Below are 13,381 nucleotides of genomic sequence, written 5' to 3' on the forward strand. Positions count from 1 at the left end.
TCACTCCCACCCCATTTCCCTGCTTTATTTTTCTCCATAGCACTTACTGCTTATCTAACATATAGGGTTCCTTTTCTCCCTCCCTCCCTCCTTTCCTCCCTCCCTCCCTCCATCCTTTCCTTCCTTCCACTGTCTCCTTTCTACAGAATGTAAGAAATATATGTACAGATGTATCACTCGTTTAGTTCTCTATGGCTGTGGTAACAGATGACCCTAAATTTTTAGCAACTTAAAACTAGCATGTATTATCTCCCACAGTTTTTGAGAGCCAGAGGTGAAGTTGCAGTCACCTCAAGGCCTGACCCAGGCTGAGGGTCTGCGTCCACACTGACTTGTGTAGTTGCTGACAGGCCTTAGGTCTGCGCTGGCTGCTGGCCGGAGGCTTCAGTTCCTTGCCTTGTGTGCCTCCCTATAGGACTATCCATGACATGGTACCTTGCTGCCACGAGAGCAAGTAATCCAAAAAGAGGAAGAGCAAGAGAGTGAGAGAGCCCCCAGGAGGGAAGCCACAGTCTTATAACCTATATTGGAAGAGACGTCCCTTCGTTTTTGCTCAATGCCACAGGTCACTCAGACTAACCCTGGGTGTGGCCACCGGGAGGCAGGCATCACTGAGGCCATCTTGGAAGCTGGCTACCAATCTCCAACACATCTTCCACACAGAGAAGATGCTCAAGAAACAGTTGTAGAATGAAAGAAGGAAGATAGGAATGATTTCAGCAGAAATCAGTTCTCATGGGGAGCTAACAGCTGTGACCACTGCCCCATCCCTGAAGGATCTGGACCACATTCAGCTTCCCTCCCCCTCCCCCCCACCTCTGTCCCCACGATGCTGTCTTATAATTCACCTCCACCTCTTCCCAGCCATGTGACCTCGGGCAAGCTGCTAAACTCACGGGCCTGTTGTGGGGATGAAAAGAGATGAGGGTGTAAGCATCCTAGTGTCTGACCCGCACAGCCCTCAAGAAATGTAGCCATCGTGGGCCGTACTGTGTGTTACTAATACCAGAGGGAAAAACCAAAGTATTTCCCTGGCGTCAGGAGCAGTTTTAGAGCTGCGTGTGGCGTGTGTGTGTTTCTGTATGTTGACTCCTCCAGGAGAAGTGGCTGAGAGGAGCTGTCCAGGGTCTCAGTGCCGAGGATGGGTCATGTGGGCCAGAGACGGTCACGTGCTGGGGCCTTAGTCACCCAAACAAGCAGGACAGACTGTTGAGCACATGGGCCGCTGTCCATTTACAATAAGTAGTATGTGTTACCCCAGTGGTGCTTAACATTTTTGCAGGAAGGGGAGAGGAGGGCAGGTGGTGTCACGAAACCTTTTGGAAGTTTACATTAAAAATGCACATTGGTACATGAACACACAAAAATGTATGTAATAAACTCAGGACATTCCCAGATGGACCACAGATTCAAAATGGTAGCACTGGACTGTGACCTTCTTGAAGGCAATGAGGAGCTCATGTCTCTTGGACAAATTAATGCATGAATGAATAAAAAAAGAACAAAAGAGTCAACTGCCAAAAAGGCCAGAATCTTGGACTCTTTGCTGGTTAGCAGCACATCATCTCCCCTGGTATAATCACCTCTGGAAAACTGGCTGGTTTCATAAGACCTGGGTTCAAGTTTTGCCTTATCCACCCTACTGACTGTATGACCTTGGACTTGTCACCTAACCTCTCTCAGCCTCATTTTCCTCATCAGGAAAATAATGTGAATTACAGAGAGTTTTTCTTTTTGTTTTAAGTTTTTTTTTTTTTTTAGCCACGCAGCGCGGCTTGGGGGATCTTAGTTCCCCAACCAGGGATCGAACCCGTGCCCCCTTCAGCGGAAACATGAGCACCAGGGAAGTCCCCAGAGTGTTTTGTAAGCTCCAAAGTCTACTGAAAACATGAGGGACTCTTATTTTTGGTGCACCTGGACCTAGGCAAAAGGAACCCAAAATAATGTTCCTATCAACCTGCCCTCAAGGCCTCCAGCTCCCATCAGCACAGGCCTGCCTTGGGATAGGGAGATTCCTGGGTGGGTCAGCTTGCTCAGAGGAAGGTGTAAAGACATGCTGAGCTGCCAACACCATCTATTGTTAGCATATCCACAGTCAGATGGCCAGGTTGCAACACAACTGAGGCTGAGACAGCTTGCTTTGGTCTCATTCCAGGCCTAAGGCCACACCCTGTACCAGTAGATGAGGTAGAGACTCCTGCAATCCTTCAGGCAACAAGTATTTATTGTGCGCTGGCTGCTCTAGATCAAGGCCTGTGCAGCTGCTGCGGATATCCTGGGAGCAAACGCACTATGGCCCCATCCTCGTGGAGGTGACCTGATGGAGTCTGATGGGAGGCAGACATTAATCAATCACCCAGGACAAGTACAGGGTGCTGTGGAGATGTGGAATGGGAGGTCCTGACATCAAGGTGGGAGGAGGGGTTGTGGGCATAACAAATTTCCTTTTAGAAGTGACATACAGAGCTCAGCCCTGAACTCAGTGAGAGGCCATGGATGGTGTGGGAAGAGGCTACAGTATGTGCAAAGGGCCTGTGGTAGCACATGTGAAAGTCTGAAATAAGGCTGGTATGTTTAGAGCACACAATACGAGGAGGAGAGGGATGCAAGAAGTAACCATGGACACGAGGCAGGCAGAGACTAAATCACCCTGTTCTCTCTAATGTGACATTTGCAAAAATGAAGAGACTAGAGTGGCAGGTTTCAAGCCTCTGAAAGCTGTTTCACAGAAGGAGGGTGCTTAGAAGCCAAATGAGAGGAACTACCCCAGCAAGTGGGATCTGAGTCAGACAGCACAGACTTCCTGGCCCAGACGAGGCCCTAGGGGATTACTTTGTCTACTTCACCTGTAGTGGGGGTCTGCTAGGTAGCAGAAAGGGTATTTGCTCATTCACTTCTCTATCCTGTTCCCCCTGCCACATTACTCCCCAACCTTGTTGTTCAATGGGGGAGGACAGCAGACAGCTCAGTCCGGGTGAGCCCGTTTTATGGAGAAGGGGCCGGGGCTGGAGAAGGCAGGGAGGGAAATGTTACCCGAAAAACCTGGAAAGGGATTTATCCAGCCCTGATCCCTAAGCCCCAGCACAATGCCTTAGACCCAGAGCACCTAAAACAGATCTTGCAGAACTGCCTGAGCGGGGTCACTCCCAGTGGCCTCTTCCACTAAGCCCACCTGCATCAGTTACCAGATCCCCAAGGGAACCTCTACCTTCTGCAGACAGAGAAGTGCTGACCTGAACATCGGGACTGACCACCACTTGCTACACAGCATCTTTGGGCAAGGTGCTTTCTTAATGTCCCCAAGCTTCTGCTTTCTTATTTGTAAAATGGAAATACTAAAACCCATCTGCCAGGGTTGATGTGGGAATTACGATCTTGGCACCCAGTTGGTGCCCAGTGCCTGAATGCAATCGTCCCGGCGGCGATCTGCTCCTCCCTCTGGCAAGCGCCCCTCTCACCACCCGGCAGATTGGAGAGTCAGAGGCCACATTCCTGGCCTCCCGGCCTCCCAGGCCTTACAACCAAAACCTCGGGCAAGAGTTACATCCTCTTTGTGAAGACCAGCTGGAGAGCTCCATTCCTGGCCACCTGAGTCAGGGCTCACCAGGGACTCCTGTCCCTGTCACCTCAGATGACTCCCATCTCCACAAGCTCTCTGCCAGATGGACTGAGCTGAGTTCTAAGGTGAACCCCATGGGAGGGGAGGAAGTTCTGCAGCCAGAGAGCTGGGCAGAGGCCTCAACCCGCTGGGGGTGGGGATAGGGTGTGGTAGCAGGTGAGAATTCCCATTCCTTCTGTCCCCATCTTTAGACACATGGCTGAGCATCCAACTTGCTTACTCATTGGCACAATGAGAGGGGAAAGTTTAAAGAGATTTTTAGCTTTTCTAGGCCTACAAGGCTCCAAGTTATAGGACATCCAGTAAACTTGGATTGCAAGATACTCTCAGCAAAACCATACTACACCTGCTTTAAAACAAGTTGCCTTGGGCTTCCCCGGTGGCGCAGTGGTTGAGAGTCTGCCTGCCGATGCGGGGGACACGGGTTCGTGCCCCGGTCCGGGAAGATCCCACATGCCGCGGAGCGGCTGGGCCCGTGAGCCATGGCCGCTGAGCCTGCACGTCCGGAGCCTGTGCTCTGCAACGGGAGAGGCCACAGCAGTGAGAGGCCCGTGTACCGCAAAAAAAAAAAAAAAAAAGAAAGAGAGAAATAGGTTTGCGTCCTGAAAATTTTAGTGCAGGGAGAGCTAGGAGTTTCTACATTTATTCCATAAAGGTGCTTTGCACGAAGCCCCTGTTGAACTTTGGTATTCCTGCTGGAAGGCGAAATCAGGCAGTAAGAACTCACTATAGGCGGCTACAGGAAGCTCTCTGCCCACCCCTCCTTCAGCCCCAGGGGTGAATTTGGAAACAAGGTTAAAAGGGCTAATTGCATCAAAGGGATTAGAATCTAGTGCCTCCTGAGAGCATGTGACCCTGGACAAGTCATTTGATCTCAGTTTCCCTGTTGTAAAATGGGAATAAATCCGAAGTGACTGTTGGTGTGAAGATTTAACAGGGAACACAAGTGGAGCACTAACGTTGAGGAGACTAATGTTGAGGTGAACACAGCGGGGGACTTGTTTCATCCAACAACAAATATCTAAGGCCTACTATGTGCCAGGGTCTATATGCTAGGGACTAGGGGGACACTAATAAATAAGACAAGCATGGTCTCTGCCCTCGTGTTGCCTACTGGAGAAGCAGCGAGGCAGACACTGAATGAGAGGGTGTGGCGTGATGATTAAGGTAGCCAGGTTGGAAGCCCAGCTCTACCATTCACCAGCTGAGTGACCGTAGTCTAGCTCAACTCTTTGTGCCTTGATTTCCCAACAGTAAAACGAGCCATGCACCCACTTCATAGGGTGGTGAGGATTTCATGAACTGACATATGGAAAAATATTTATGTTACTTGAAAACTAGGCTTGCCCCTTGGTGGGTGTTGAGCCAAAAGACACGACCAAACCAAAGAGCAGGAGGAGGAAGAATTTATTATTTAAAGCACACTTCCACTGCTGCGGCCCGGGTTCAACCCCTGGTCAGGGAACTAAGATCCTGCAAGCCAGGCAGTAGGGCAAAAAAACAAAAACAAAAACAAAAAAAGTCAATAAGGAGAACACCAGGCATCTTTCCCAAAGGAGATTCAGCATGAACTGGGGCAAAAGTCAACAAAGTTCAAGCTTTACTTGATTGAAGTCGGGAGGGTCAACATCTTCATTCCATCCTCCACCTGGGCAGGGGCCTTAGCTCCTACAGAACTCAAAGATATGTATCAGATTGTCATGCAGATCCCTTGAGGAGGATCCAGGACTCTGTTTTATAGCTGAGCTATTGTTTCTTGACGGCTTTTCCTTTTTTCCTGCATTCCCGCACTTTCCTTAAACTCATGAATTACTGAGACCTGTTAACGATAAGCACCGTGGCCTGGATCAGATCACAAAATGGCTTAGGTCAAAAACGGCCTCTCTCATGTCAAGAAAGCCATGCCTGATCTCTTTCTCCAGGGACCCCCTACATTTACAGCACCTACTACGTGCTCTGTTAGCACACATGTGATCAGTATAATAAAAGGAAGTGCAGGATGTGTAACAGGGCAAGAGATGATGTCCAGGCTGAACTTGCTCAGCAAATGGGGTGGGCGTGGTCCTGAGAAGGAAAGGGCCCCCTGCAGGGGAGCAGGAGGAAAGGGTGAGGCGTGAAGACAGGGCTGTGAGATGAAGTGGAGCAGCAAACCAGTTGAAGGAGCTGGGGCACTGGGAGTTACTGGCAAGGGTTTTAAAGGTCAGGTTTGCAGATTTAGAGCCTTGCTTCCCCTTTGTATATATGGAAACATGGCACACGTTTGCCCTATTCATCAATGTACCCCTAGCCCCTGGCACAGAGATTAGGGTACTTCCTGGCTGACCCTCACTCCCTCTCTGGTTTCCAGTCCCACTGGCCTCCAGATCACTCAGGGCCTTTGCATTTGTGCCCTCTCTTCCCCCAGGAGTGGAGCCAGGGAGACTAGCTCCAGGCCTGGGGCTGCCCACCTTCTCCCCACCCACACAGCCCCTTTGTGTCCCCCCCATGAGTTAGGTGTGCCTGGGTTTGAACTCAATTTTTCCTGCTGTCAACATTCAACCATAAGTGCTGCGATCTAGTACGATACCCGGTTCATAGTATGTTCTCAGTAAATAAGTTTCTTTCCTCTCTAAACATAATCTTCTCTCCTCCTCACCACCAGGGTGGGAGGGCATAAGGGTGGGGTGGGTGTGGCTAGGAAAGGACTCAGCGAGCGAGGAGAAAGTGGGTTTTTTATTTACCACACTACTTGCAAAGGGGCAGAGAGTTTGGTCCCCAACTTAGTGTTTACAGGGTAGGGGAGTGGGAAAGTCGGCAACTCCCTGTGACCTGTAACGGGAGCAAGGGTCCCAAGGAGCGGGGCGCAGTGACTCCGCCTGGAGGGCAGAGGGCACCTAGCTATGCGCACGTGGGAGAGGAATTGCTTTTCCTCGGCGGGGTCAACCGATCCCTGCTCTTGGGCTTAGGAGAGCAGAACGGAATAAGGGCTGGAGATGGTGGTGCATTTCTGCAAATCTCCGGGATCAGAGCTCTGGAGGCGGCGGTGGAGAAAGTCCACAGCCCGGGCACCTCCAGGTGTGTGCTCGGGACTTACGTAGAGGCCCGCAGCCGCTCTAATGAGGGTGCCCCCCACCCACGCCCCTCTGAAGGGACGCGTTCCACCTCCACTCTCCTACCCTTCCCAGCAGCTCCCGATCCCACCTTCGCTTGCACTCCGGGAGCCTCCGGGGCAGCCGGGAGGCGTGGCCTTCGGCGGCCCGCCCCCTTAATGTTCTCCGGCGCCACTGTGATTGGACAGCCGCTTGTGACGTGCGGGGACTGCGGCGGGCCCGGGTGCTGCGGCAGCCGCAGCGCCAACCGCGGCTTGGGCTCCGGCTCAGGCTCCCGGGTATTTAAAGGGGACGCGACGGCGGCCCGGGGTGGGGATGGGGGGCAAGTGGAGAGAGCGGTCCAGATGCACATCATCCACGGCCCCTCGGGAGTGGAGGGACTCGTGAGAGCCGGAGCCCAAGAAATCCGGGGGCGGATAAGACACCGCGTCCCCTTCAATTCCCGTAAGCACCCCTTGCTCCATCCTGCGCCCAAATACCTCAGCTAGCCCCTCTCCCCACTCTTTACACTCCAAACTCAGCCGGGACAGACGTCTGCAGCCACCGCTCCCCACGTGAGTCCTGGGTCTCCCGAGGTGGGGAGTGCTGGGGTCCCAGTGTGGGGTGGCGGCTGCGCTAAGTCTGAGAGCGCTCTTTCACGCGCGTGTCATTGGGGGAGTCTCCGGGGCGGAGGAATGAGTCCCCCTTCTCCTACCCCAGGAACGGGCTGTCCGGGTTTAGGTCCGTCCTCGACTCGGACAAGGCTTAGGAATCCGTGCTCCCTTGCTCCCTGCCACCCACGAGTCCCCTCGACTCCCGAGCTGCCCGCCCGCCGCCCCTCACTGGAGCGAAGCACCCGCCAGCTGGGGGTGTGCCAGAGTGCCTGCTTTCCAGCCACCTCTAAAAATATCTCTCCCCCCACTCCACCGTCAGCTGCCACCTCCTTGCCCACTGAGGATCCTCTCCTAGCTTGTCCACCCAGGCAGGGCGAGACCAGAGGTGACTCAGGGTCTCAGCTTCCTCACTGGCACGAGAGCTCCAGGACTTCAACCCAGCTAGTCAGGACTGCAAGCTCACAACCCAGGGGGGCAATAGGGAGAGTTCTGGCTGCAGTTTTCCCAAGAGGCAGTAGAGACCCCTGAGTTCTAATCTTGATTCTGATGCTGTGTGACTCAGGATGTTAGCTTGACCTCTCTGGGCCTTTCCTATTCACTGCTGGTGGTGGTGAGCAAGGAATAGACCATGACAAAGTTGGGAGTGCTGTCTGGGGGAGGGAGAGAATTCCAGCCTAGTGGTGGAATCTGGTTTCTAGTGGTTGATACAAAGAGGATGCGTTACTATAGTATCTCTGAGGTCCTTGCCCCCACCACATCCTTATCCTGCACGTTTCTCGTAGAAAACCGTTAAAGCTGCTAAAACTCCATCCATCCATTAAGAGGAGCATTTCAAACTTAGGGCCTATTCTTGTTTCCCTCCCCCATCCCCAGGTGTCCTCCCACCCTATTCGCATAGATGTAATGTAGCAGCACTTGTGTAAAAAGGTGAACAGGGTGGGGGGGGGGAGGGGGGAGGAGAGAAGCAGTGCTTTTAGGTAGGACTAGAACGTCGACTCCCTGCCAGCCTGATGAAACCCTTCTCTCTACTCTAGCCTGCAGGAGAAGCTCAGAGGTCCTGTCCCCCTTTCCTCTGAGGGACCCTTTTTGGTGACCACAAAAGGTTTTGATCACTCAGGACAAAGCTAGCAGAGGTGAGTACCTTTTTGAATGTCACAGGAGGCAGATCCAAGCGGGGCCTGGGGTCCCTCTGACTACTCTGGGGTAGGGGTGGGTATCACAGCATGGCCTTCTCAGTTTTGAGGGGAGAAACCCAGGATGCCTGGCTTTCTGCTGTGGGGACTAAAACAAGGGCAACTCACCAAATAAATGTTTAACTGATTTCCCTAAATACTAGTATTAGATGAAAAAAATGTAACTATTTCTTTTGCTATGAGAAGTTTTGAACATGATTAAAACCCAGTAGACTATTCCACCAAATTTAAAAAAGAAAAGAAAAGAAAAAGAACCAAGGGCAGTGAAAGTTGGCTTCTGGGTGGCTCCTGGAGACCCTTTTTTATCTTTGTATCTGCCGGGCACATGTCTGTCCATGTTTGCTTTTACAAGGGGAGTGGCATCCCTTGACCTTTTCTTTTTGGATTTGCCTGGCCCCTGGGGAACATGTGATATCAGCCAGGATTCTGGAAGGCTGAAACTCCCTCTAGATGGGGCCTGGGGACAGCCCTCCCACCTCTCACCCCCCTAAACGTGCCCTTCCTTCACCTCACATGCCTCCCTCCCCTTCTCTCCCATTTTCTTTTTCTTTTTCTTTTTTTTTTTTGCGGTACACGGGCCTCTCACTGTTGTGGCCTCTCCTGTTGCGGAGCACAGGCTCCAGACGCGCAGGCTCAGCGGCCATGGCTCACGGGCCTAGCCGCTCTGCGGCATGTGGGATCTTCCCAGACCGGGGCACGAACCGGTGTCCCCTGCATAAGCAGGCAGACTCTCAACCACTGCGCCACCAGGGAAGCCCTCTCCCATCTTCTTGAACTGTGTCTCTTCAATTCCTAGATTACAAGTTCTTAGGGAAAAGGCTGAAACCCACATCCCATCCCTAGCGAAAGGGTTTAACGCATGTGTGGTCAGGGAGTGGGGAGGGATGGGGTACCTCAAGATGGAGAGCGAGAGAGCCCCTCCCTCCTGGGATATCCCAGTCTCTGTCTTGAGGGCTACAGCTTCTCCATGCTGTCCTGGGATGCTCTGGGGAGAGTCAACTTGACAAAGTCAGAGGGGTACCCAGTGTCACCCACTCTCACCACCAGAGGGAAGCAGCCAGCCAGACCTTTGCTCCTTTGCTCCTTAGCCTGTCTGGTCTCCTGGCTCACAGTAGCTTTCCAGACCTGTCCCAGCTGCATCTAGTCTCTCATTTAACCCCAGGATGGAGGGGAGAAACTGGAGTTGTGGGTTTGTAGCTGCGCTGGTGAAGCCCCCCACGAAGCCAAACCCTGTCCCCAAAGTTACATAGCAAAGTCCGGCAGAAATTTCAACCCGACTCCTGCTGACTGCCAGCCTCTAGAAGCACCAGGGAGGAAGACAGTCGCAGATCACCTGTGGTGCCCAGGGGTCCCGGCCCTCCAGCTGTGGTGCAGTGAGCCTGGTCATCTGCCCCTTCCCCTTTGAGGGCAGAGGGCAGGCAAGGCTGTGGCCGGGTTTTCATGAACCAGGCTCTGTGCCATGGAACCGTCATGGCCTTGGGCAAGTTATTTAATCTCTGAGCCCTTCTCATCTGCTGAATTCATGGGATTGTGATGAGCAGGGAGAGAGTGTGAGTGAAGATGACTTGTAAACTATGATGCCCCATATACAAGAACGGGGCAATGACCATACAGAGAAAAACGCGCTGGTCTCAGACTCTGAGATCTGGTTTTGAGATCTCTCTCTGCCACATACAGTGGGTGATGTCTGCACAAGTTGGTTAAGCTTTCTAGGTCTCCAATAATATCATCTGTAACCTTTCCAGCATCGTAGGGGATTGTTAAGAGGGTGCCCAGCAAGGGCTTTGTGGTCCTTAGCCTATCTGAGGGGCTGTTTTTACTGAGTGGTTCCTGGGGCTCAGGAGAGGGGTTAGGACAAGGAAACAAAGCCACCTGACTGGGACCCTCAAACGGACCTTGTGTGGTTTTTAGGAGCTCTGGACGACAGCTGGAGGCCAACAGTCCCTACAGGTGGTGCCCAGGGTGATGTACTGACAATGAGTGGGTGTTTTCCAGTTGCTGGCCTCCGATGCCTATCTAGGGTAAGTGGGTCCCTCCAGGGGTCTCTTAGGATGAGGCCTCAGCTCCCATGTTCCCATCATGGGGAGGGAGGAGCCCTATCCAGCCCCTTTTAAGCCTGCCCTCACCTCTACTGCGCCTCCACTAATCCCTGGAAGCTTCCATCCCAGGGGTGGGGCCCTGATGCTTTACGTCCTCCACTCCAGCGATCGTGGGCCACTGAAACTCACAGACAGATGTTGGTGAGACCAGAGAGTGACTCTAGGGGTGGAAGTCAAAGGGACAATTCTCTTAGGGAGGCAGATAGCAGGTTCAAATCCCAGTTTGGAAATCAGGAGCTTGGCCTTCTGTTTACAGGATGTACCAGGCCATAAACATCACAGGAATATTGGAAAGGGAGTTAGGAAGAAACCAGAAAGAGGAGTGGCTCTGTCTCAACTAACTGGGGTTGGGGGTTGAGAGGCAGAAAGGCAGCATGGTGGATATTCTGAAGCTGTACGTAACCTGCTCGCTGCCCCTCTGTCACATAAAGCTGCTGGCAGGCACAGAGGCAGGGCCAGGCTGCAGAGGGCTTCTGCTCTCCATTTGCTTGCCTTCGCGCCCTCACACTTGCCCTGTCGCCTCCCATCCTCTCCCTTGTGTTTCCCACCCGCCCCCCACAACATGGTTAACCCAGGGTCTTGACTTCCTGTTCCTTCCTCCTCGTGGCCCCGGCATGACTTCCTCCTCTAGCCCTCTTCTTCCCCACTCCTGCCTCATCCCCCCCCCACCCACGTCCCCACTACCTGCTCCCTCCTCTGCCTTTTCAGCCACTGCTGCTCTCTTTCCTCTTCCTTACCTGTCTCCCAGGTATGTCGTGGCCTGGTGTGGGAGGCTCCGACTTCCCCAAGCCCCACTGCTTCTCCTGCTGCCCGCTTGCTTCGGACTCTCGCAGAAACCCCACCTGCTGACAAGTTCCTCCCGGGGAATTGGCAAGTGATTAGCGATGAGCTGTCAGCACAGGGCCCTAAAACTCCCCCAAGAAGTTGTGTCCCATCCTCGGACCCCTGCCCAGTGCCACTGGCTGGAGGCAGCTCACAGAGAGCCTGCCTGGATTTGGGATAGTCAATCCACCTACCTGGCTCTTCCAAGAGCTAAAATCCAATTCTCTGGCCAGTGCAGAAGCCCAGGCCCCTAACTCTCCAGGCCTGGCACTGATCGCCCACATGCTTTGGGTGGTACCAGCAAGTCTTCCCTGGCTCCTCCTGTCCACCAGTCCCACAAGCCATCGGCTGTGCATGGCCAAAAAGGGGAACGAGGAGGCTGCTGCATTTGGATGAATGGGTGGTTTCCCTTAACTATGTTAAGGAAGAGGGAGTAGAGAATCCCTCCCACCCTCCCTGTATCCAATGGACAGCTGGGGTCACTGGAAGTCTCCAGAATACTCTAGTCCAGAAACCTCACCAAAGGAGCGCCCCCTTGGAAGCCGCTCTGCCACTCTTTTAAGCTGACCCTCGTTAAGCCCCCATAGCCCCGGATGAGAGTAGAAGAAGCAGGTGCCAAAGAAGCCCTTCTGGGTTCACAAGGAGGATGGTCCCCTGAGGATAAACCCCAGCGCAGTTAACCGAGAGGTGCAAGGGGGTGGGCGGGGAAGGCTGGGGGTGGGGACGGCGTTGCTTAACCAGCCTTGGGTCCTCCTCAGGTCTTGGATGTGCCAGCGCCTCTGGCCGAGGCCCGCTAACCAGCCTCTCCCTGGCCGGCTCCCGCCGCGCCCCCTCTCGCTTGCTCCCTCCTCTCTCCCCTGCTCCCAGGACGGCGGGATGGCTGCGCAGGGCGCACCGCGCTTCCTCCTGACTTTCGACTTTGATGAGACTATCGTGGATGAAAACAGCGATGACTCCATCGTGCGCGCCGCGCCGGGCCAGCGGCTGCCTGAGAGCCTGCGTGCCACCTACCGCGAGGGCTTCTACAACGAGTACATGCAGCGCGTCTTCCAGTACCTGGGCGAGCAGGGCGTGCGGCCCCGGGACCTGCGCGCCATCTACGAGGCCATCCCCCTGTCGCCCGGCATGGGCGAGCTGCTGCAGTTTGTGGCCAAGCAGGGCGCCTGCTTTGAGGTTATTCTCATCTCAGACGCCAACACCTTTGGCGTGGAGAGTGCGCTGCGCGCCGCCGGCCACCACGGCCTGTTCCGCCGCATCTTCAGCAACCCGGCGGGGCCCGACGCTCGGGGGCTGCTGGCGCTGCGGCCCTTCCACGCGCACAGCTGCGCTCGCTGCCCCGCCAACATGTGCAAGCACAAGGTGCTCAGCGACTACCTGCGCGAGCGGGCCCACGACGGCGTGCACTTCGAGCGCCTTTTCTACGTGGGCGACGGCGCCAACGACTTCTGCCCCATGGGGCTGCTGGCAGGCGGCGACGTGGCCTTTCCGCGCCGGGGCTACCCCATGCACCGCCTTATCCAGGAGGCGCAGAAGGCCGAGCCCAGCTCCTTCTGCGCCAGGGTGGTGCCCTGGGAAACCGCCACCGAAGTGCGCCTCCATCTGCAACAGGTGCTGAAGACGTGCTGAGGACGTGGCCTGCAGGGGGCACCCGGGCGGGGAGGGGGTGAGGGGGTGGGGGCCGGGAAAGACAAACCTAGCTTTATTACCCCCTTTCCCTTTCGCTTTGTTATGATCCTCCGGGAATTTCCGGAATCCTAGGTTCGTCCATTTGGGGACTGAAAGAGGGAGTTCGGAGCTGTCCCCGCCTATGCAGTTAACCCAGCTCTGCTGCCTCCCCCAGCCCCACTACAAGCAAATTCCAGAGTCTGTCCCACCCGGGTGGTGCGCATACCTGAGCAGGCAGCAGCGTTTCCAAAAACCTGGTCCTCCCAGCTGGGAGGAAGGGGTTCCCTGGCGGGGTAGAACA

The 13,381-nt window shown here is 54.3% G+C and overlaps 1 protein-coding gene across 1 annotated transcript; it reads left to right on the forward strand.

Annotated features, from left to right (window-relative positions):
- The first annotated feature begins 11,830 nt into the window (after nucleotides 1-11,830).
- Nucleotides 11,831-13,120, forward strand: PHOSPHO1 (phosphoethanolamine/phosphocholine phosphatase). The gene has a single exon (XM_029210764.1). It carries the CDS (start codon nucleotides 12,181-12,183, stop codon nucleotides 13,039-13,041), a length of 861 nt encoding a protein of 286 aa, XP_029066597.1. The 5' UTR covers nucleotides 11,831-12,180; the 3' UTR covers nucleotides 13,042-13,120.
- The last annotated feature ends 261 nt before the right edge of the window (nucleotides 13,121-13,381 follow it).

Source organism: Monodon monoceros, unplaced genomic scaffold (assembly GCF_005190385.1).
Source record: "Monodon monoceros isolate NGI ecotype Baffin Bay Population unplaced genomic scaffold, NGI_Narwhal_1 Super_Scaffold_9, whole genome shotgun sequence".
Lineage (NCBI taxonomy): Eukaryota > Metazoa > Chordata > Mammalia > Artiodactyla > Monodontidae > Monodon > Monodon monoceros.

Coding starts and splice junctions, on each gene's coding strand:
- PHOSPHO1 (XM_029210764.1), top strand. CDS start 12,181: ATGTGCCAGCGCCTCTGGCCGAGGCCCGCTAACCAGCCTCTCCCTGGC.